Source organism: Pollachius pollachius (assembly GCF_949987615.1).
Source record: "Pollachius pollachius genome assembly, chromosome: 15".
In the NCBI taxonomy this organism is placed as follows: domain Eukaryota; kingdom Metazoa; phylum Chordata; class Actinopteri; order Gadiformes; family Gadidae; genus Pollachius; species Pollachius pollachius.
This window is the reverse complement of record NC_136948.1, coordinates 1910485-1933461: the sequence shown is the minus strand read 5'-3', so window position 1 is coordinate 1933461 and position 22977 is coordinate 1910485. Positions and strand designations below refer to the sequence as shown.

General features: G+C 47.1%; 1 protein-coding gene across 3 annotated transcripts; it reads right to left on the bottom strand.

The window, feature by feature from the left end:
- Position 1: 1 nt before the first annotated feature.
- letm1 (leucine zipper-EF-hand containing transmembrane protein 1) lies at positions 2-22620 on the bottom strand. Of its 3 annotated transcripts, XM_079752400.1 has the most exons (15): positions 22362-22620; positions 18634-18691; positions 17440-17866; positions 16239-16382; positions 15386-15523; positions 14489-14692; positions 14166-14285; positions 12591-12722; positions 12166-12324; positions 11101-11178; positions 10328-10462; positions 7672-7886; positions 6382-6414; positions 4246-4402; positions 2-3771 (listed from the first exon to the last, which is right to left on the bottom strand). In XM_079752400.1, exons 1-15 carry the CDS (start codon positions 22438-22440, stop codon positions 3619-3621), a joined length of 2232 nt encoding a protein of 743 aa, XP_079608526.1. In that variant the 5' UTR covers positions 22441-22620; the 3' UTR covers positions 2-3618. The 3 variants fall into 3 exon arrangements, with proteins under 3 accessions (XP_079608526.1, XP_079608527.1, XP_079608528.1); XM_079752401.1 differs by lacking the exon at positions 6382-6414; XM_079752402.1 differs by lacking the exon at positions 6382-6414 and having other exon boundaries at positions 4246-4384.
- Positions 22621-22977: the final 357 nt, after the last annotated feature.

Below are 22977 nucleotides of genomic sequence, written 5' to 3'. Positions count from 1 at the left end.
TACATATTTATTAACACATTTAAGCCTTTTTGATAAGCTTCAATTATAATTATAACCTGATTATTATATATCTATATATCTATATATAAATAAAGATTTGTTATAATTTAGGAGAACACTTTTCAAGATTCCAATTCCTCTAAGGCCTAGATCTATTGCAAATGATAATGATTCCTCGTCGGGAAAATGCTGCCAAATCCCAGGTTTAGAATGATTTAAACAAAATAAATACATGAGGCATGGTTCAAAGGTGTAGAAGCCTGGGTTCCCGATGGAGACTGACTCCCCCACAGGCAGTACAGCCACTCACATGGATCAGGATTCAGGTCTGAATCAAAGGTCTATTGGTCTTCTCGTCTACATCTCCACCTTGCCTTCCAACGACTCATTCTTAAATCAATCATAAACTATTATAAACATCTGAAATCCAAACTCAAAATGTTCCAGATTCAAGTCAATTACAGGCCAGGAAACAATTGGCTGCCATAACGTGAGAACCGCTCTCAGACCTGGAGAACTGTTCTCAGACCTGGAGAACGGCTCTCGGACCTGGAGAACCGCTCTCGGACCGGGAGAACCGCTCTCAGACCGTGAGAACCGTTCTCGGACCTGGAGAAACGTTCTCAGACTGATGTACAGTATGTGCAGTTGCCTCTCAAACTGGTCCTGAGTCGATAAGTGCTGAATAAAAATAAAATACAAAATAGGTTCCAGTCAACTCCTCCTCCTCCTAGCTATCTAATCATTACATCAACATTTCCTATTGATTCAAAGAACTGTGCAACACACATAGAAAATAAAAAACAGCAACTGTACAGCCTTATCGCTGCTGTAAAATATAATACCAATTTATTATAAATAGGGACCGTGCCACCACAAACCCAAGTTCATATAATGCATCAGGACTTATTGCTCGGTGTACACACACTAGGGACGGAACAGAACCACATGCCAGTGGACGTTGGTGAGAAGGGTCACCTGACCTCAACAAACACTGCCCTGCCAACGTCTACAACACTCTGGTCCTGAGCCCAGTCCCGGACTCTGGTCGGCCTCCTCATCCCATTAGCCGAACTGCTGTTCTGCAGCCAGAGGCGCTAACCAGATCGTAACTCAGACGCCGTTACCACAGAGCTCTGAGGCTTTTCTGAACTCGCGGTCACATGACATAGGCCTGGATGTGATGCTAGGCAGCACTTGTCTTTTCAAGTATTAAACATATCCGTCCTGTACACAGAGTCTGATGTACTCGGTAAAAAGGATCTTAAAGATGGATTCATTCAGTCGTCACTACAAATTCAGTCAAGGCTACGCTAGCTCCATGGACTGTGTGTTCCTTGGATACCCAAGTGCCTTATTTTAGAAGCTTTACAGATAAGTTTAATCATGCGTGTCCTGTGTGTTCCCGACTCCTTTACCACTATGTGATCATGCCTGGCAGCAGCAGAAGTTATGCTAACCTAGCATAACGCTAACATGCTAGCGCAGCCTAAGGCTAACGTAGGTGCTCTAACAAAACCACAGTGAGGTGGAAACTGGGGTAGAGTAGCAGGAGCTGTAGCGGAGGGCTGTCCTGTTGCTAATCTTAATGCTGCGACATGTTTACGGTAACTGATGATTCATGCACTGACCAGTGTGCCACGTTCTGCCGCTAACCTAAACAACACCCCCCAGGGTAGCTCGCCCGCGCCCATATATGGGCATAGCAGGGAGACTGGTAGTTGTCACCGAGCGGAGCTCCTCACCCTCCACCATCGCATCACCAGGAGCCCGACAACACCTCCTGCTCTGCCTGCCTCACTGCCTGGTTCACTACCTGCTTCACTGCCTGCCTCGCTGGCTGCTTCACTGCCTGCTTCACAGCCTGCCTCACTGCCTGCTTCGCTGCCTGCTTCACAGCCTGGTTCACTGCCTGCCTCACTGCCTGGTTCACAGCCTGCTTCACTGCCTGCTTCACTGCCTGCTTCACTGCCTGGTTCTCTGCCTGCCTCACTGCCTGGTTCTCTGCCTGGTTCAGCCTGCTTCACTGCCTGCTTCACTGCCTGCCTCACTGCCTGGTTCTCTGCCTGGTTCACTGCCTGGTTCACAGCCTGGTTCACAGCCTGCTTCTCTGCCTGCTTCTCTGCTTGCTTCTCTGCCTGCCTCACAGTTGTGCTCTGGTCACCCAGAGGTCAGCCGGGGGTCCCACAGCGTGAACCCAGCTGAACCAGGACAGCGCCCCCCAGGACAGGAACAGCCCATAATAATCAGGGGGAGGCTAGACTCCAGTGGGGCGGGGCGAAGGCCCGCTCCATCTCATCTCCGATCCGCCAAATTTAATTGTTCATGATTAGAAGTAGGGAACACACACACACACACACTGGACACTGTCTATTAATATCATAACACTAGAATTATTCAGAACTGGCCACACAGTTGCCACGGTATCCATCACCCCATTAACATAATGCTATATAAACCAGTTCTCTTCAAATAGAACAGACATCACGTCCCAGCCCGCGCCTGGCACTCAGAACGGTTCAACAACAGACTGTTGGTCCCAGGCCCTGACCGGGGCCCCAGGCCCTAGTCCTGACCGGGGCCCCAGGCCCTGACCCCGTCTCGAGCCAAACCAGATGAAATGTGGACTATTCAATGACAGGCTTTTGTTTTGGTGGCTCTAGGTTTTGGACCTGGGCAGCCCTTACCATGACCAGCCCTCACTAACCCCAACTAACCCTAACCATGACTAACCCTCACTAACCCTAACTGTGACTAACCCTCACTAACCCTAAAAATGACTAGCCCCAACCCTCACTATCCCTAATCCTAACTAACCCTAAACCTCACTAGCCCTAACTAACCCTCACTAAGCCTAACCCTCATTCACCTAACGCTAACTAACCCTAGCCTTCACTGACACTAACCCTCACTAACCTGACCCCAACTAGCCCTAACTAACCCTCACTCACCCTCCCCCTCTGTCCGGTTCTTTGGTTGCCCTCGTCTGGTGAATGGCGGGGTTACATTCAGAAGTCCTAGCGTCAGGTGACCTACTAACCTGACGCTAACCCCGCAGGTTACTGCGGAACTAGGAACTAAGGCTAGCTGTGGAATGAAGGTCAACCAGACACCTGTTTCTGTTGATCACATGACCTCAATGGAGAGCAGCACACTTCATGCTGGGACTATACATATATACATATATATATATATATATATATATATGACACACGTGACAACATGAATCATGTTATCATATATTCAACACATGCGACAACATGAATGATGTTATGGATGATCACAACACGAATCATGTCATGTATTCAGCATGGATGATAACATGAATCATGGTGAAGCTGCCTTTGTGTTCTTCAGCTTATTATAAAGAATAATAATTGTTCAACCTCTCATTAACTAATGAGGGTGATCATAATAGTAATATATCAACAAAGTATTTTCAACTCTCAGTTAAACCAAGTGACTAGTGAAGTTTAACCTTGAGCGTTTGTACATCTAACTTGGAAAGTCTTTAAGGGCGGGGCAGATGTTCTCTGCCCTCGTTGGAATTCTGGGCCCTCCCCCCCCAGGTGGGACCAGGCCACGCCCCTCCGTCAGGCCACGCCCCCAGGGGGGTAGTTAGCCGCTGATCTGAGCAGCCTGCTCCTTCTCCGCCTTCTCCTTGGCTTTCTCTTTCTCATTCAATTTCTCCTCCTTCTGCAGCATCACCATGATGTCTGCCACCTGGTTGGTGGAGATGTCGATGTCCTCCTTGTCAATCAACTCCACCACCTGTAGGGATTCGACAGACTGCTGTAGCCGAGACCGCCCACTGTCCCGCAAGACTTCCTGTTTAACCTTCCAAAACTTACTGAGTTGCTGAGGAGCTACAGTATTGCCACTGTAGTAGGAGATCTGTGTATCTTAAGGACGAGCTAGTAGTATTACAGTACTGTGTATCTCAAGGACGAGCTAGTAGTGTTACAGTACTGTGTATCTTAAGGACGAGCTAGTAGTGTTACAGTACTGTGTATCTGAATGACGAGCTAGTAGTGTTACAGTACTGTGTATCTTAAGGACGAGCTCGTAGTGTTACAGTACTGTGTATCTTAAGGACGAGCTCGTAGTGTTACAGTACTGTGTATCTTAAGGACGAGCTCGTAGTGTTACAGTACTGTGTATCTTAAGGACGAGCTAGTAGGGTTACAGTACTGTGTATCTGAATGACGAGCTAGTGGTGTAACTTCAGACTGACTCGGAGCGTACCTTGATGACGTCGTCGATGTCGATCTTGCCGTCCTTGTTGTCGTCGAGGGCGGCCGCGATGCTCTGCAGTTTGTGTTCCGGAATGTTCTGGATCTGCTTCATCACGGCAATGAGCTCGTCGATGCTCACCAGGTTCTCCCTGAAGGTGTGGAAGAGACTGTACATCCATTACTAACTAGGTCAACTAGGTTAACTCACTAGGTTTACAACCATTACTAACTAGGTCAACTAGGTTAACTCACTAGGTGTACATCCATTACTAACTAGGTCAACTAGGTTAACTCACTAGGTGTACAACCATTACTAACTAGGTCAACTAGGTTAACTCACTAGGTGTACAACCATTACTAACTAGGTAAACTCACAAGGTTAACTCACTAGGTTAACTCACTAGGTTAACTCACTAGGTTAACTCACTAGGTTAACTCACAAGGTTAACTCACTAGGTGTACAACCACTATTCAATAGGTAAACTCACGAGATAAACTCACTAGGTTAACTCACTAGGTTAACAACCACCAGTCACTAGTTTAACTCACTAGGTTAACTCAATAGGTGTACAACCACTATTCACTAGGCTAACTCACTAGGTAAACAACTACCAGTCACTAGGTAAACTCACTAGGTGTCCAACCACTATTCACTAGGTTAAACCACTAGGTTAACTCACTGGGTGTACAACCGTTACTAACTAGGTTAACTCACAAGATTAACTCACTAGGTTAACTCACTGGGTTAACTCACTATAATTACAACCACTACTCACTAGGTCAACTCACTAGAATTACAACCACTACTCACTAGGTTAACTCACTAGGTTTACAACCACTACTCACTAGGTCAACTCACTAGGTTAGTGTATTAACCAACGAATGAAAAGAGTTGATCTAAACACCCTGTGTGGTTATTGTACAAGTAAAGGCAGGGTAGGTACAATATATGAAGACATCGGACTGACTTATATGGAACAAAACTAAGCTATGAAGTCATATTTTTCATTTGCGTAATTGATGTTATCTGTTATCGGTTATTGTTATGATGGCCGTTGACTGTTGCTGCTCGTCATGTGATTTGATTGGTTGATCCGTACCATATTATACTGTGATTGCATCAGTCTAGCAGCAAGGTTTCGATTCATATAAACTAGAAACTGCATTTCCATGACACTGCCCGTCACATCAGCTGAGTGTGAGAGGAGCTGTTCTTGTGACTGCATCGGTCTAGCGATCAACGCCATAAGCAGCAGTATCTCAGGAGGTACAGAGGGTTGGCAGGCCTCCTAGCTGAGGCTCAAGGCCTCCCTGAGCGAGGCGCCTCACCCTGACTGCTCCCGACGAGCTGGCTGTCGCCCTGCGCGGTCGACTCCGCCGTCAATGTGTGTATGAATGTGTGTATGAATGGGTGAATTAATGAGTGAATGATGTGCATTATGCAAAGCGCTTTGAGTGGCCAGTGTTTAGGAAAGCGCGGTATAAATGCAGTCCATTTAAAGGCCTATCTGAGGAACAGAAGCGGAGACGCTCCAACCAGCACTCTGGGTGTGCTGGCGACGGGTTCCAGAAGGACCAACGCAGCGGGCGTCAATGCACTGACTGACCACTTTCGCTGCAAATCACAACAGGCGAATCGTTCTAATTATGCTTGCATTGCTGTAAACCACAACATTTAATAACATTAAATACTTTGGTTTATTCAGCCTATTAGCCAGGGATCATTGGATCTAGTTTGTCTCCAGTAGTATTATTTGTTATTGTTTATTGCGTCAAAATGCATCAGCCCCTGCTATAAACAACCCAGCCTCCGGCAATCAGAATTCTTTGGCGCCGCTACTGCCAGTAAGTATAGTACATTCAGTATATACAGTATAAGTATTGTATATATTGTACATTACTGTATATATACTTAGAAGCCATTCCATTTATTACTTTTGAATCAACATTTAGTAAATTGCTCATTTGAAAACAGTTATCTATCTAAATGGTTTGTTAATAAATATTTTGCAGGAAACTATGAAATGATTTTAAAGCTGAGCAGACATCAGTGATTTCATGAAGGATTATTGCAAATCGTTAAACTAATGCAGAGTAGTAGAGCAAAGCTGGATTGGTAGTTGAAGATCACCCATCGGTAGCTTACCTCCTTCCACCAGTACATCTACCAAGGAATAATCTGCAACAGTTTAGCTGGTTAGGATCCGACCCGAATACACCACACCTCTGTCCTGCCTCCGCTTACTAACCAACCCCTTGCAGCGCTTTAATCGACCCCTATCTAACCACCATACAGCGTTAAAACGACCCACTAACTAACCACCTTATAGCGTTAAAACTAGCCACTAACTAACCACCTTATAGCATTAAAACTAGCCACTAACTAACCACCATACAGCATTAAAACTAGCCACTAACTAACCACCTTATAGCGTTAAAACTAGCCACTAACTAACCACCTTATAGCGTTAAAACTAGCCACTAACTAACCACCTTATAGCGTCAAAACTAGCCACTAACTAACCACCTTATAGCGTTAAAACTAGCCCCTAACTAACCACCTTATAGCGTTAAAACTAGCCACTAACTAACCACCTTATAGCGTTAAAACTAGCCACCAACTAACCACCTTATAGCGTTAAAACTAGCCACTAACTAACCACCTTATAGCGTTAAAACTAGCCACTAACTAACCACCTTATAGCGTTAAAACTAGCCACTAACTACCCACCTTATAGCGTTAAAACTAGCCACTAACTAACCACCTTATAGCGTTAAAACTAGCCACCAACTAACCACCTTATAGCGTTAAAACTAGCCACTAACTAACCACCTTATAGCGTTAAAACTAGCCACTAACTAACCACCTTATAGCGTTAAAACTAGCCACTAACTAACCACCTTATAGCGTTAAAACTAGCCACTAACTAACCACCTTATAGCGTTAAAACTAGCCACTAACTAACCACCTTATAGCGTTAAAACTAGCCACGAACTAACCACCTTATAGCGTTAAAACTAGCCACTAACTAACCACCTTATAGCGTTAAAACTAGCCACTAACTAACCATCATACAGCCTTAAAACTAGCCACGAACTAACCACCTTATAGCGTTAAAACTAGCCACTAACTTACCACCTTATAGCGTTAAAACTAGCCACTAACTAACCACCTTATAGCGTTAAAACTAGCCACTAACTAACCACCTTATAGCGTTAAAACTAGCCACTAACTAACCACCTTATAGCGTTAAAACTAGCCACGAACTAACCACCTTATAGCGTTAAAACTAGCCACTAACTAACCATCATACAGCCTTAAAACTAGCCACGAACTAACCCCGACACAGCGCCATAACTAACCACTAACTACAACAACACCCTGAGTGCGTCGTTGGTCCAGTGTTGCCCGGCGACCTTTGACCCTGACCCTTACCCCAGAGGCGGGCTGCTGCCCTGCTCCAGCTGGCCGTCCAGCACCTCCTTGTCCTTCTCCAGCACCTCCTTGTCCTTCTCCAGCTCCCCGATGATCTTGCCCACGCGGAGGATCATGCGGTCCACGCGCTTGGCCAGGCGCTTGCTGGCCTTGGACTCCTCCACCACCTCCTCCTGGCCCGTCTTGGACAGCTCCTTCTTCATCTCCTCCAGGTCCTGTGAACGGTCAGACACCTCCTGGGTTACACCTCCCTATTATACACCTCCTGTGTTACACCTGTGGTACACCTCCTGTGTTACTCCTGTGTTACACCTCCCGCGTTACACCGCCTCAGTTACGCCTCCTGTGTTGCAACTCCACGCCTACACCTCCTATGTAACACATCATGTTTTACACCTCCCCTGTTACACCTCCTCTGTTACACCTCCTGTGTTACACCTCCCCTGTTACACCTCCTGTGTTACACCTCCCCTGTTACACCTCCTGTGTCACACCTCCTATGTTTATGTTGAAGTGTCTAGTATCGTCTGGTAGTGTCTAGGAGTGTGCATTATTGTGTAGTAGTGTGTAGTAGTGTGTAGCAGTGTGTAGCAGTGTGTAGTAGTGTGTAGCAGTGTGTAGTAGTGTGTAAAAGTGTGTAGCAGTGTGTAGCAGTGTGTAGCAGTGTGTAGTAGTGTGTAGCAGTGTGTAGCAGTGTGTGGCAGTGTGTAGCAGTGTGTAGTAGGGTCTAGCAGTGTCTAGCAGTGTGTAGCAGTGTGTAGCAGTGTGTAGTAGTCTGCAGGAGTGTGTCTTTAAAGTGAGGGAAGAAGGACTGTGCTCTTGGTTGCCGTGGGCCTGCTTGCCCTGTTAGTGGCGTATGGCGGCGTAAGGATGTGAGCCTCAGGTTGTTTCAGGGTGTGTTGGTAAACTACAACATGGCAGGGAGGAGTAATTATGTGAATTGATACTAATCCACCAGTGGCAGCTTTGTACTTTGAAAGCTGGTGGGCAGCATGTCTTGAACTACAAGGGCAGAAAGAAAGGATGCAAAGCCAATTAGTCAAATCAGGCCTACTCTTGATTTGTAAAACTAAATAATAAAATCTGGGCCTATCATTGGTCCTATTTTTGCCCTCAATGACTGAAGCCATTGGTTGCAATTCGGCAATGTTTATTTTGAGCTACAATTGTTTTAAGAAAAATGAAAACACAAAACCAAAAGTGATTCCATTTAAAATGCATCATGCTCTGAATCATTCACTAACATCCTTTCCACAATATCAAACAGAACGGTCGGAGTAACAAACAATTAAAAGAACAACAAGAACATTATTTCACAACTATTTATAAGGGCTGTAAGCCTAACATTGTTTGGGGCAAATGTGGATGTTAATGGATGTTTCAGAATGCTGGTCATGGTGTTAAGCCAATTAAGATCGAGGGACTTCATTTATAGATCAAGTCAACCCTCCTCGCGGGCTCCGCAGCTCTGTTAGCTTATATTGACGTTTCCGTAGCCCGGCCGCGGGCTACGGAAACGTCAATATAAGCTAACAGAGCCGCACTGTACCGCAACGACCAGAAGCGCACCGCTCGGTGGAAACGAGGCATTCGACTGAGCGGGTTCGTTGGTTCTCGTAGCCTAGACTTGAGGAGATAAACCCTCCCTCCAGGCTGCTCCACAGCCAGGGCTCCTCTTATTGGTTCATAGCGCAGCCAGGGCTCCTCTTATTGGTTCATAGCGCAGCCAGAGCTCCTGCTTATTGGTTCATAGCGCAGCCAGGGCTCCTCTTATTGGTTCATAGCGCAGCCAGGGCTCCAGCCTATTCGTGAACAGACGTAGGCGGGATCCAGATCCCTTAGCTAGTCACACCCACCCAGGGGAGGGCTTTCCTCCTCTCCCCCATACAACGTTACATAAACAAAGGCATTAAAGTAGTCATATTTAAGGGCGTTAATTCATTACAGTAGTCTGGACAATCTACATTTTTCATTCTCAACAATGTTGAGGAGGATCTTCCTCCCTCTCCTCACTGGAGAAGCCTCCACTGGTAGGAGTGTGTAGAAGTGTGTAGGAGTGTGTAGGAGTGTGTAGAAGTGTCTAGTAGTGTGTAGTTGTGTGTAGAAGTGTCTAGTGTGTGTAGTAGGGTCTAGGAGTGTGTAGTGTGTGTAGTAGTGTGTAGTGTGTGTAGTAGTGTGTAGTGTGTGTAGTAGTGTGTAGTGTGTGTAGTGTGTGTAGTGTGTAGTGTGTGTAGTAGTGTGTAGTGTGTGTAGTAGTGTGTAGTAGTGTGTGTAGTGTGTGTAGTGTGTAGTGTGTGTAGTAGTGTGTAGTGTGTGTAGTGTGTGTAGTAGTGTGTAGTAGTGTGTAGTGTGTGTAGTGTGTGTAGTGTGTGTAGTGTGTGTAGTGTGTAGTGTGCGTAGTGTTTGTAGTGTGTGTGTAGTGTGTGTAGTAGTGTGTAGTGTGTGTAGTGTGTGTAGTGTGTGTAGTAGTGTGTAGTGTGTGTAGTGTGTGTAGTAGTGTGTAGTAGTGTGTAGTAGTGTGTAGTGTGTGTAGTAGTGTGTAGTGTGTGTAGTGTGTGTAGTGTGTGTAGTAGTGTGTAGTGTGTGTAGTGTGTGTAGTAGTGTGTAGTAGTGTGTAGTAGTGTGTAGTGTGTGTAGTAGTGTGTAGTGTGTGTACCTCATTGTACTCCTGGACGTCATCCTTCAGCTCCTCCAGCTCCTCCTTCTCCAGGGTGAGGAGTCTCTTCTGCTCCTTCAGTTTGGAGCAGGCGTCGCTCAGCAGGTCGATCTCCTCCTTGGTGATCTCCTCCCCCTGCAGCAGGAGCACAGCTCAAATATAACCCCCTCCTGGTCCTCCTATCACCTCCTGGTCCCCCTATCACCTCCTGGTCCTCCTATCACCTCCTGGTCCTCCTATCACCTCCTGGTCCTCCTATCCCCTCCTGGTCCTCCTATCACCTCCTATCACCCCCTATCACCTCCTGGTCCCCCTATCACCTCCTGGTCCCCCTATCCCCTCCTGGTCCCCCTATCACCTCCTGGTCCTCCCATCACCTCCTGGTCCTCCCATCACCTCCTGGTCCTCCCATCACCTCCTGGTCCTCCTATCACCTCCTGGTCCTCCTATCACCTCCTGGTCCTCCTATCACCTCCTGGTCCTCCTATCACCTCCTGGTCCCCCTACCCCCCACTGGTCCTAGTTATATCTATAGTGTGTATATCTATAGTGTGTATATCTATAGTGTGTATATCTATAGTGTGTATATCTATAGTGTATATCTATAGTGTGTATATCTATAGTGTGTATATCTATAGTGTGTATATCTATAGTGTGTATCTATAGTGTATATATCTATAGTGTGTATATCTATAGTGTGTATATCTATAGTGTGTATCTATAGTGTGTATCTATAGTGTGTATATCTATGGTGGACTGGGTGTTGACATTACCTTGATGCCCTCCAGGTTGGGGGCGGAGTCTCGGAGCATGTCGTTGGAGGCCGAGAAGTCGCTCAGCAGTTCTCCTTCCTGTGGAACGAACCACCGACACAGTACTCAGACATCAAGTAAACGTCTTGTTCATTCACTAACTGCTACTCAAGCAATGCCCTAGTGGTAGAGACTAGCATGTAGCTCCTCTAACAGCCTCTAGGGGGCTCACTAGAGACTAGCATGTAGCTCCTCTAACGGCCTCTAGGGGGCTCACTAGAGACTAGCATGTAGCTCCTCTAACGGCCTCTAGGGGGCTCACTAGAGACTAGCATGTAGCTCCTCTAACGGCCTCTAGGGGGCTCACTAGAGACTAGCAGGTAGCTCCTCTAACAGCCTCTTGGGGGCTCACTAGAGACTAGAATGTAGCTCCTCTAACGGCCTCTAGGGGGCTCACTAGAGACTAGAATGTAGCTCCTCTAACGGCCTCTAGGGGGCTCACTAGAGACTAGCATGTAGCTCCTCTAACGGCCTCTAGGGGGCTTACTAGAGACTAGCATGTAGCTCCTCTAACAGCCTCTAGGGGGCTCACTAGAGACTAGAATGTAGCTCCTCTAACAGCCTCTAGGGGGCTCACTAGAGACTAGAATGTAGCTCCTCTAACGGCCTCTAGGTGGCTCACTAGAGACTCGCATGTAGTTCCCCTAACGGCCTCTAGGGGGCTCAAGTCGAACGCAAAAAGACCCGCCACCATTCAAAGTCAGGGCAAATACATTTGTTTTTCATTTGGTTAGAACCCCAGTGGCTGGTTCATCTGTCTATGGTTTATTTTGATGGGTCCCATGAGACACTTGTATTTCATTAAAAAGATATTAAGGGTTCAATAATTAATGAGTTGTGGACATAGAATAAATGCAAGGGGCCCTCGATGTTCAGACAGGGGCCGTTCTGCTGCTGGTATTAAACAGCTCAAACACTGGTTCCACAGTGTGGAATACGGTCTTCATAACAGCTGTGTGTAAACCAACACTCGTATTAGAGTCTAAGAAAGAAACCCAGGGAGGGGACATGGGGGGGGTGCAGTACCCTGATGGTCTTCTGGGCGGCGTCGGCCAGCCTCTCCATCTCTCGCTCCTTGTTGTCCTGGCGGATGACGGCCTCCTCCTGCAGGGTGCTCTCCACCTTGCTCTTGTGGTCCACCTTGGAGAGCTCCATCTCAGCCGCCATCAACTCCGCCTCCCTGGTCTGAACAGAGGCCTCCAGCCGGTCAGTGCACCTCTCTCTGTCTGTGTGTCTGTCTGTGTGTCTCTGTCTCTGTGTGTCTGTATGTCTGTCTGTCTGTGTGTCTGTATGTCTGTCTGTATGTGCCTCTCTCTCTCTGTGTATGTGTCTGTGTCTCTCTTTCTCAGTGTGTGTGTGTGTGTGTGTGTGTGTGTGTGTGTGTGTGTGTGTGTGTGTGTGTGTGTGTGTGTGTGTGTGTGTGTGTGTGTGTGTGTGCCGTGGTAACGTACCACCATCTCGGGTAGGGTCTGCAGGGTGGTCTTGAGCTGGTCTGCGGGGGACAGCGTGTCGGGGAGGAACATGGCCCTAGACAGCAGCAGCAGGGAGGTGGGGATCTGCTGCTTCAGGTGGAGCTCCAGCCACTGGGACATACATAGGATAAGATGTACATCAAATACATTATGTATAATATACACATCACATAGGATAAGATGTACATCAAATACATTATATATAATATACACATCACATAGGATAAAATGTACATCAAATACATTATATATAATATACACATCACATAGGATAAGATGTACATCAAATACATTATATATAATATACACATCACATAGGATAAGATGTACATCAAATACATTATGTATAATATACACATCACATAGGATAAGATGTACATCAAATACATTATATATAATATACACATCACATAGGATAAGATGTACATCAAATACATTATATATAATATACACATCACATAGGATAAGATGTACATCAAATACATTATGTATAATATACACATCACATAGGATAAGATGTACATTAAATACATTATATATAATATACACATCACATACGATAAGATGTACATCAAATACATTATGTATAATATACACATCACATAGGATATGATGTACATCAAATACATTATGTATAATATACACATCACATAGGATATGATGTACATCAAATACATTATGTATAATATACACATCACATAGGATATGATGTACATCAAATACATTATGTATAATATACACATCACATAGGATATGATGTACATCAAATACATTATGTATAATATACACATCACATAGGATATGATGTACATCAAATACATTATGTATAATATACACATCACATAGGATATGATGTACATCAAATACATTATGTATAATATACACATTACATAGGATATGATGTACATCAAATACGTTATATATAATATATACATTACATCGGATATGATGTACAATAAATACATTATATATAATATATACATTACATCGGATATGATGTACATTAAATACATTATATATAATATACACATTACATAGGATATGATGTAGATCTAATATTATATCACACACATTATAGAGGATATGATATAGATCTAATAATATATCACACACATTATAGAGGATATGATATAGTTCTAATATTATATCACACACATTATAGAGGATATGATATAGATCTAACATTATATCACACACATTACATAGGATATGATATAGATCCAATATTATATCACACACATTATAGAGGATATGATGTGCATTATATAATATATATACATTAAATAGGATCTAATATTATATCATATACATTATATAGGATATGATGTGATGAGGAGCGAAGGCTCTTGAATCCCCCTGAAGGCTGTCCTTGTCCTTACACGGCTAACTACTAAAGACATCAATCATTTGACACAAAATATGACAGAAAACAATGATTTAATAGATCGAAAGGGATCTAATTGACAATGTGTTTCATGGCATCACAATGTAATTCTGCCATACCACTTAGTGATGTCATATCTAATGTAATGATGTCATCTACAATGGGGTTACCTGGCTGAGCTGCTCTCGGAGTCGGTCCTCCGTGACCCCCAGCGACCTCATCCCCCTGACCCGACAGGCCGCCTGCACCTCCGTCACGTTCAGACTCTCCACCCCCTCCTCCGCGATCAGCTACACACGCACACACACATGCACAAAAGCAAAAGGCTTTTATTGTGTTAACACGGTCAGGAGTCGGGGGGCTTTTATTGTGTGAACATGGTCAGACGATGGGGGGGGGCTTTTATTGTGTGAACATGGTATGAAGACGGGGGGGCTTTTACTGTGTGAACATGGTAAGAAGACGGGGGGGGGGCTTTTATTGTGGAGCAGACCTTGTCGTCGGCTCGGATGGTGCGCAGCTTCATGATGAGCTGGAAGCGCAGGAAGTTGTTGGTGCCGATGGACTGCAGCTCCAGCAGCCGGCAGAGCGCCACCAGCTGGGGGCGCGTCAGGTTGTCCAGGGTCAGCTCGTCCTCAAACAGCTTGGAGAAGCGCAGGATCTGCTCGTTGCTGGGCCGCTCGCCGGAGTCCCTGATCTGGGAGACGATACCAGTCAGATCATCACCGATATCATCACCCATCATCATCTACCACCAGCAACACCGACATCATCATCCATCACCACCGGCATCGTCATCTATCACCCCCAACATCATCATCTATCATCATCTATCATCACCGACATCATCTATCACCACCCATCATCATCCATCACCACCGGCATCATCATCTATCATCACCGACATCATCATCTATCACCACCGACATCATCATCTATCACCACTGACATCATCTATCATCACTGACATCATCATCTATCATCATCCATCATCATCTATTATCATCTATCATCACCGACATCATCTATCATCACCAACATCACCATCTATCATCATCCATCACCACCGGCATCATGATCTATCACCCCCAACATCATCATCTATCATCATCTATCATCACCGACATCACCATCTATCATCATCTATCATCACCATCTAGCATCATCTATCATCATCTATCATCACTGACATTATCATCTATCATCACTGACATCATCATCTATCATCACTGACATCATCATCTATCATCACTGACATCATCATCCAGCACCACCCAACATCATCCAGCACCACCCAACATCATCCAGCACCACCCAACATCATCCAGCACCACTGTGCGTGTGTGCGTGTGCGTGTGTGCGTGCGTGTGTGTGTGTGCGTGCGCGCTACCATCTGGAAGAAGGTGGAGAACTCCTTGGTGACGCTGCTCTTGGAGGCCTTGTTCCTCAGGGCGATCTCCTCCACCGTGTCCTGGAGGAACTTGGCCATCTCCAGCTTCACCCGCAGCTCCTTCTTCAGACGCTCCTCCTACCCCGACCACCAACACCACCACCACACGGTTACCATGACAGCCTCGCGTACCTCCTGGCACTTAATGTACGCACTTATTGTATGTTTTACTCCCTGGCACTTAATGTACGCACTTATTGTATGTCGTACCTCCTGGCACTTAATGGACGCTCTTATTGTTTTACGTCCTGGCCCTCGCCGTATTGCAAGTCGCTTTGGTTAAAGCGTCTGCTAAACGCCCTAAATGTAATGTAATGACCTCACTCCACCACCGCTTGGACCCTGCTCTCCCCGCCCGTCTCTCTGCACGATCTCACACCGCTGACCCCGGCTGTCTGGAGCCAGCATTTCCCTGACTGCACTTTGCCACACTTCAATTAATACATGGAATGAATAGGTTTATTTATTAAGTAGGTGCCGTGCGTAGAGCTGAGTGGCCGAGATGGAGTCTAACATTGATCCGTTTCTTTTAATAAGTGAAAGTAAGAATGGGTTTGTGTTCGTCCTCTGAGCAGGGCCTTTATATATCCAGAGGAGATAAACAGTGGATTAATGAGCCTTTATACTTCCATAGGGAGCCGCCATGTTTCTACACAGCAGAGTGTGTGTGTGTGTGTGTGTGTGCGTGCGTGAGTGTTTGTCTGTTTGCGTTTGTGCCTGTGACTGTGCCTGTGCCTGTGCCTGTGAGTGTGCGTGCACGTGTGTCTGTGCATGTGAGTGCACGTGTGCGTACCTTCTTGGACTTGGTTTCAAAGGTGGAGGGCAGCATGTTGGGGAAGAGCTTGAGGGCGACGGGAAGCAGGAACTCCATGAAGGGAACGATGATGAAGACCAGGAAGGGGAGGAGCCGGAACACGTCCGCACACGTCCGCAGGAACTGGAGAACACACAAAAAAGTTTGTTATTTCATCGCACTCAGGGTTCTAGTGAGTCTCGTGAATAAAACATTGCTTTAAAAAGACATTCCCAATTAATACAAAGGAAATTTGTTGTTTTTCTTGTCCTAAAAAGTATCAGACCTTAACATATTTAACCAGGTGCTACAGAGATCCACCAACTAAAGGTCCCAGTTCACAGTTCAACCACACTGCGGCAGGTAGGACTGGATGAACGCTCACACCAAAAGCCATAAAGCGTTTTGAGTGATAAACGCCCATTCACTTTCTATTAGACATGCGCGATGAAGCGAAAGGAGCGATAAAACGCCTGAGCGAGAGCTCTAAAGCTGTAAAGCTATAAATGAGGGTTGAAAACGGCTCAACTCTATGCAAATGAGCTAGTAGCGTTTTGGCTGTAAACGACCGCCAGCCAATCGGAATGTAGATGTCTCTGGCCGGCGTGGGTCCCAGTAAACATAAACAACCAGAGCGATAGGAGCTGTAAATACTTTGGACAGCGTTGCGTTTGGAGCTATTCGGCGATTTTGCGTCTTTTACAGCTTTTGGTGTGAACGTACTGTTAGAGCTGCCCCATAGGAGGCCTACAGGTAGGGCTTAGAGCCCCCCATCTAGGAGGCCTACAGGTAGGGCTTAGAGCCCCCCCTCTAGGAGGCCTACAGGTAGGGCTTAGGGCCTTCCCTCTAGGAGGCCTACAGGTAGGGCTTAGGGCCCCCCCTCTAGGAGGCCTACAGGTAGGGCTTAGGGCTGCTCCATAGGAGTCAGGGAGGAGCCAGGGAGGAGTCAGGGAGGAGTCAGGGAGGAGCTAGGGAGGAGTCAGGGAGGAGTCAGGGAGGAGCCAGGGAGGAGCCGGGGAGGAGTCAGGGAGGAGCGAGGGAGGAGCCAGGGAGGAGTCAGGGAGGAGCCAGGGAGGAGCCAGGGAGGAGTCAGGGAGGAGTCAGGGAGGAGCCAGGGAGGAGCCAGGGAGGAGCCAGGGAGGAGCCAGGGAGGAGCCAGGGAGGAGCCAGGGAGGAGCCAGGGACAGGCAGAGGGCCTCACCTGGCGCCTCTCGCGGCGGGACAGCGTCTGCCCGTTGAGCACCCTCCACAGCATGCGTCCTGCGATGGTGGTGTCGATCCACAGCAGGCGGAAGCCGTGGTAGTAGTGCTTGACCTCGTCCGCCACCCACTGGCTCACTGTGCGCCGGGCCGGCCCCGCCTCCGCGGAGGGGCTGTACACCGGGCCCCCGTCCTCCATCTTCTTGTTGTGCTCCTTCAGCGAGCGGAGGGACTTCTCCACCTTGGAGTCGTCCAGGCGCCGCCGGCTGGTGTGGAGCCCGCGGACGCCCCACCGGGCCCCGGGCGGAGCCAGGGCGGCGCGGAGGCGGAGCACGTCGAGGCCGGCCCGGGGGCCGCTGGGGCCGTCGGCCCAGGGGAAGACGGCGGGGAGGGGGGCCGCGACCATGGCGACAGGGGTCCCGTCCAGCCTGTAGGACGGACAGCATTAATGAGAAACCTAACGAACGCTTTACACAGGAGGACAGCGCCTCCTCTGGTCAACAGGAGGACAGCGCTTCCTCTGGTCAACAGGAGGACAGCGCTTCCTCTGGTCAACAGGAGGACAGCGCCTCCTCTGGTCAACAGGAGGACAGCGCCTCCTCTGGTCAACAGGAGGACAGCGCCTCCTCTGGTCTATAGGAGGACAGCGCTTCCTCTGGTCAACAGGAGGACAGCGCTTCCTCTGGTCAACAGGAGGACAGCGCCTCCTCTGGTCAACAGGAGGACAGCACCTCCTCTGGTCTATAGGAGGACAGCACCTCCTCTGGTCAACAGGAGGACAGCGCCTTCTCTGTTCGGGAAGTGTTTGTGTTTCAGTGTTGAGAAGTGTTTTAGAGTTTAGAAGTTTTAATGTTTCAGTGTTTAAAGTGTTTTAGTGTTTCAGTCTTTAAAAGGGTTTTAGTATTTCAGTGTTTAGAAGGGTTTTAGTGTTTAGAGTGTTTGTGTTTCAGTGTTGAGAAGGGTTTTAGTGTTTAGAGTGTTTGTGTTTCAGTGTTTAGAAGGGTTTTAGTGTTTAGAGTGTTTGTGTTTCAGTGTTGAGAAGGGTTTTAGTGTTTAGAGTGTTTGTGTTTCAGTGTTTAGAAGGGTTTTAGTGTTTAGAGTGTTTGTGTTGCTGTGTTGAGAAGGGTTATAGTTAAGACGTGTTAGGAAGTGTGCTAGTGTTTAGAGCTGTTTCAGTGTTTAGAACGGTGCTTACTTTGGACTGAGCAGTCTGAGAGCTGTGGAGCTGAAACCGGCGCCATCTTGTAGGTTCGCTGTAACACACAAGAAAATAAATTAACAGCTGTGTCCTGATAATGGACGCACGCCCAGATGCACACACACTATCTAACCTTGTTAGATATCCTGATTTAAAGATATGACAGAACATTTGGATTGTCCTTATATTTATTAACAGTTAGTTGAATAGCAGTACTTTGTACTGTAAATGGATTGCATTTATACAGCGCTTTACTAACCGGTGGCCACTCAAAGCGCTTTACAATATTGCCCAGCATTCACCCATTCATTCACACACCGACGGCGTGTCAGCCATGCAAGGCATGCCGGTCTTGCTCAGGGACACCCTATACTGATCTCGGACTTTCAACCTTCTGGTTGTCATTCACCCCGCCCTACCTCCTGAGCCACATGCCACACATGTAGTATGCTGGTTGTATGGTCAGAAAGTGTTCTACTATTCTTAGCCGAGCTGTAGTCGAAGCCAAAGAAATAAGAGGGGAAACGATGATTGTGTTGTGGCGTTCTGTTCAGGCCCTGGTAGTTAGAGTTAGCTTCCTGCTGTTTAGAACATCAACGATGGAGTCATTTAACAGGCTCACTAATCCAAAGCAATTTAATTAGTGTGTTTAGTCCCCGACCATATGCCAACATGCCTGTACAGGCCAGGTTGCTGGGATGTCAACTGTAGACGGAAGACATTGGGGTTGGAACCCAGGTCCCCAAAAATCTATCTTTGTTGCCTTGTTCTGATTCTGATTTACCTTACCTATTTCTAATTTCCCCCTAGGCTTAATGTCTGGTTGCAGACAAAACCTCAACATGGACCAACAATCATCTCCATCGAGATATTTACATTTAGGGCATTTAGCAGACACTTTTATCCAAAGCGACTTACAATAAGTACATTTTTCATAAGAAAGTGAAACAATATATCGCTGTCGGTACAATAAGGATGTTGATAGAGCCAAGTGCAAAGCACCAACTATCCCTAGGTTAACCCAATCCCCGTATACAACGGGAAAATGGTGGACTAGAGAAGAAGGCAGCAATCACCACACAGATATCCCTAATCTGCTCCAGCTGATCCAAAGGACTGACTCCTGATTGGACAGTACAGGGGTCAAAGGTCATCCAACAGACCTAATGTCGGCCGGTCAGATGGTTTTCATCAGGTCATTCAACTTGCAGGGTTTGTAACTTCCTCTTTATATCTTCCCAATAACTCTACATGCATAGGTCTACCAGACAGATAGCTGTGGCTCGCTTGAAAGGTTGGTAAACATGGTTCTTTTGAAGCCTTTACCCTTATTCCAATCAGTCAATCAGACTTCAGATTCCTTGTTCCTATATCAGAAGTTAATTAATCCAATCCTCATTCCTATATCAGAAGTTAATTAATCCAATCCTCATCCTATATCAGAAGTTAATAAACCCTATCCTAGTTCCTACACCAGAACACTAAACCCAGTCCTCACCCTACACCAGACCACTAAACCCAGTCCTAATCATACACCATAACACTAAACCCAGTCCTCACCCTACACTAGACCACTAAACCCAGTCCCAATCATACACCAGACCACTAAACCCAGTCCTAATCATACACCAGAACACTAAACCCAGTCCTCATCATACACCAGAACACTAAACCCAGTCCTCATCATACACCAGAACACTAAACCCAGTCCTTATCCCATACCAGAACACTAAACCCAGTCCTCCTCATACACCAGAACACTAAACCCAGTCCTCATCATACACCAGACCACTAAACCCAGTCCTCATCATACACCAGAACACTAAACCCAGTCCTCACCCTATACCACAACACTAAACCCAGTCCTCATCATACACCAGACCACTAAACCCAGTCCTCATCATACACCAGACCACTAAACCCAGTCCTCCTCATACACCAGACCACTAAACCCAGTCCTCACCCTACACCAGACCACTAAACCCAGTCCTCCTCATACACCAGACCACTAAACCCAGTCCTCATCATCATACACCAGACCACTAAACCCAGTCCTCCTCATACACCAGACCACTAAACCCAGTCCTCACCCTACACCAGACCACTAAACCCAGTCCTAACCCTACACCAGACCACTAAACCCAGTCCTCATCATACACCAGACCACTAAACCCAGTCCTCATCATACACCAGACCACTAAACCCAGTCCTCCTCATACACCAGACCACTAAACCCAGTCCTCATCATACACCAGACCACTAAACCCAGTCCTCCTCATACACCAGACCACTAAACCCAGTCCTCATCATCATACACCAGACCACTAAACCCAGTCCTCCTCATACACCAGACCACTAAACCCAGTCCTCACCCTACACCATAACACTAAACCCAGTCCTCACCCTACACCAGACCACTAAACCCAGTCCTCCTCATACACCAGAACACTTTTCAGGCGCGTTTCCCCCGGAGGGTGCAGTCGGTTCAGTCTGAAGGTGTGGCCCGGGTCTCGTTTCCACCGCCAGAAGTGGGCGTGATCCGGACTGAGATGTCCTACATCGTTGGTCTTTGTTCATTGTGTCACATTCTTCTTTTTCCTTGGATTTATTAGCGGGCTACACCGGGTCTGGCTGCTATCAGGTCACGATGCTGACGTAGCCGCCGCGGCTATCGCCATCCGGCTTAAACCCCGCCGTACCATAAGGGTGCCGTCGGCGGTGGAAGCGGGAGCCGTATACCGCACCCTCACTACTGGGCTGAGGCGCGCTGGGTCGGAAGAAAAGGGGCATAAGGCAGCAGGCCCCTTATGGAGCAGCTCTACGCCCTACCTGTAGGCCTCCTAGAGGATCTAAGCCCTACCTGTAGGCCTCCTAGAGGATCTAAGCCCTACCTGTAGGCCCCCTAGCGGAGCAGCCCTATGCCCTACTTGCTGCCAGTCAAACAGTAGGCTTCCTAGAGAAGCCTACAAGTTTATTGTTATGTACCACATAAAGACATTAGTTATCTACATGTGACCCATCACTAGCAGAGGCCAGGGACTCACCCCGGGTCTACTGCACGGGTCCTGCCCAAGTAAACCAGCAGACGTCTTTATGCAGTGGGAGGAGCCTGGTGCAGCCGCAAGAAACCCACGTGAACACAGGACCCCCCCCCCCCCCCTCTTGTTGTGACACAATGAAGAAAGAACCAGAGGTCAAAACATGTTACTAATTTCTTCTGACTGAAAAGACTTCGATTACAGCTATTATTATCTGGGGAATGTGATTCGGCAATAACAGAACATCTTCAGGCGGCGAGAGAAGCCGAACAGAGCCGAGAAAAGCCGAGCGCTTCCTGTCCTCAGGTGACCGCTTCTCATGACGCGCTCTGGGCCTACCTGGTCTCGCGATAAACAGCTTGACCCATAGCGCAACTACTTCTAACTGTTTCTCACTCACACACACACACACACACACACACACACACACACACACACACACTCACTCACACTCACACTCACACACACACACACAGCCAAACATTATGTCACCAATGACTGTTCTGTCCGACAGTTTCGGTTTCTGACAGCCGTCAGAAAGATCAGAAAACGGGGTCATGCCGTCGGTCACCGCTCACATTGACGATCCGACCAACACAAAAAGGATTGTTCTGGAGGGCGAGCCGCGATCCTTCCTCATTGACTGGCCACACAAAGCTCACACATGTCAATGTTTGACGTCCTTACCTTTTCTCAACTCGTTCTTCAGGGACCGCGATGTTTTCACCAGCTGTATACGACCCCTCGTTAACAGGATTAACGCCATGCGGAGACGATCGATCTCAATAAAGATCGATCACAATAACGGTAACTTAAGTGATGCTAGCGAGCTAGCGGCTAGTGGACCCAAACGTGGGACGGAAGGTTACATAGGAGGATAAACAACCCCGAGCTGGAGCAGTGGGGATGCGGGGTGTCGATAGCGTAGGGTGGTGAGTCGGCCGCTTCCTCCTCTGACAGCCACCTGGTGACGTAGGATGACAGGCCACACCCTGCGTCCACACAGGCCACGCCCCCTGTATATATCCCACCCTGTAAAGACGATTCATTTCATAAAACTAATTATTGTTCAAACGTATTCTGAGAATAACCTCAGGTTATGATGTAATTTAATCATTATAATCTGATCAATAGCAATTGTTATAAAATAAAGGACGAGGTAAATCCCCTTTGAGTCGCACCGTGCGGAAGGCCGCCCCCTGTCGGCGGACGTCGGACTGCAGCCGTCACACAAAGCCTTTCTAGAATAACCACTTCGGCTTCGGGATAAAGTCTGATAGATTTGATTAAGAACATGTGACTT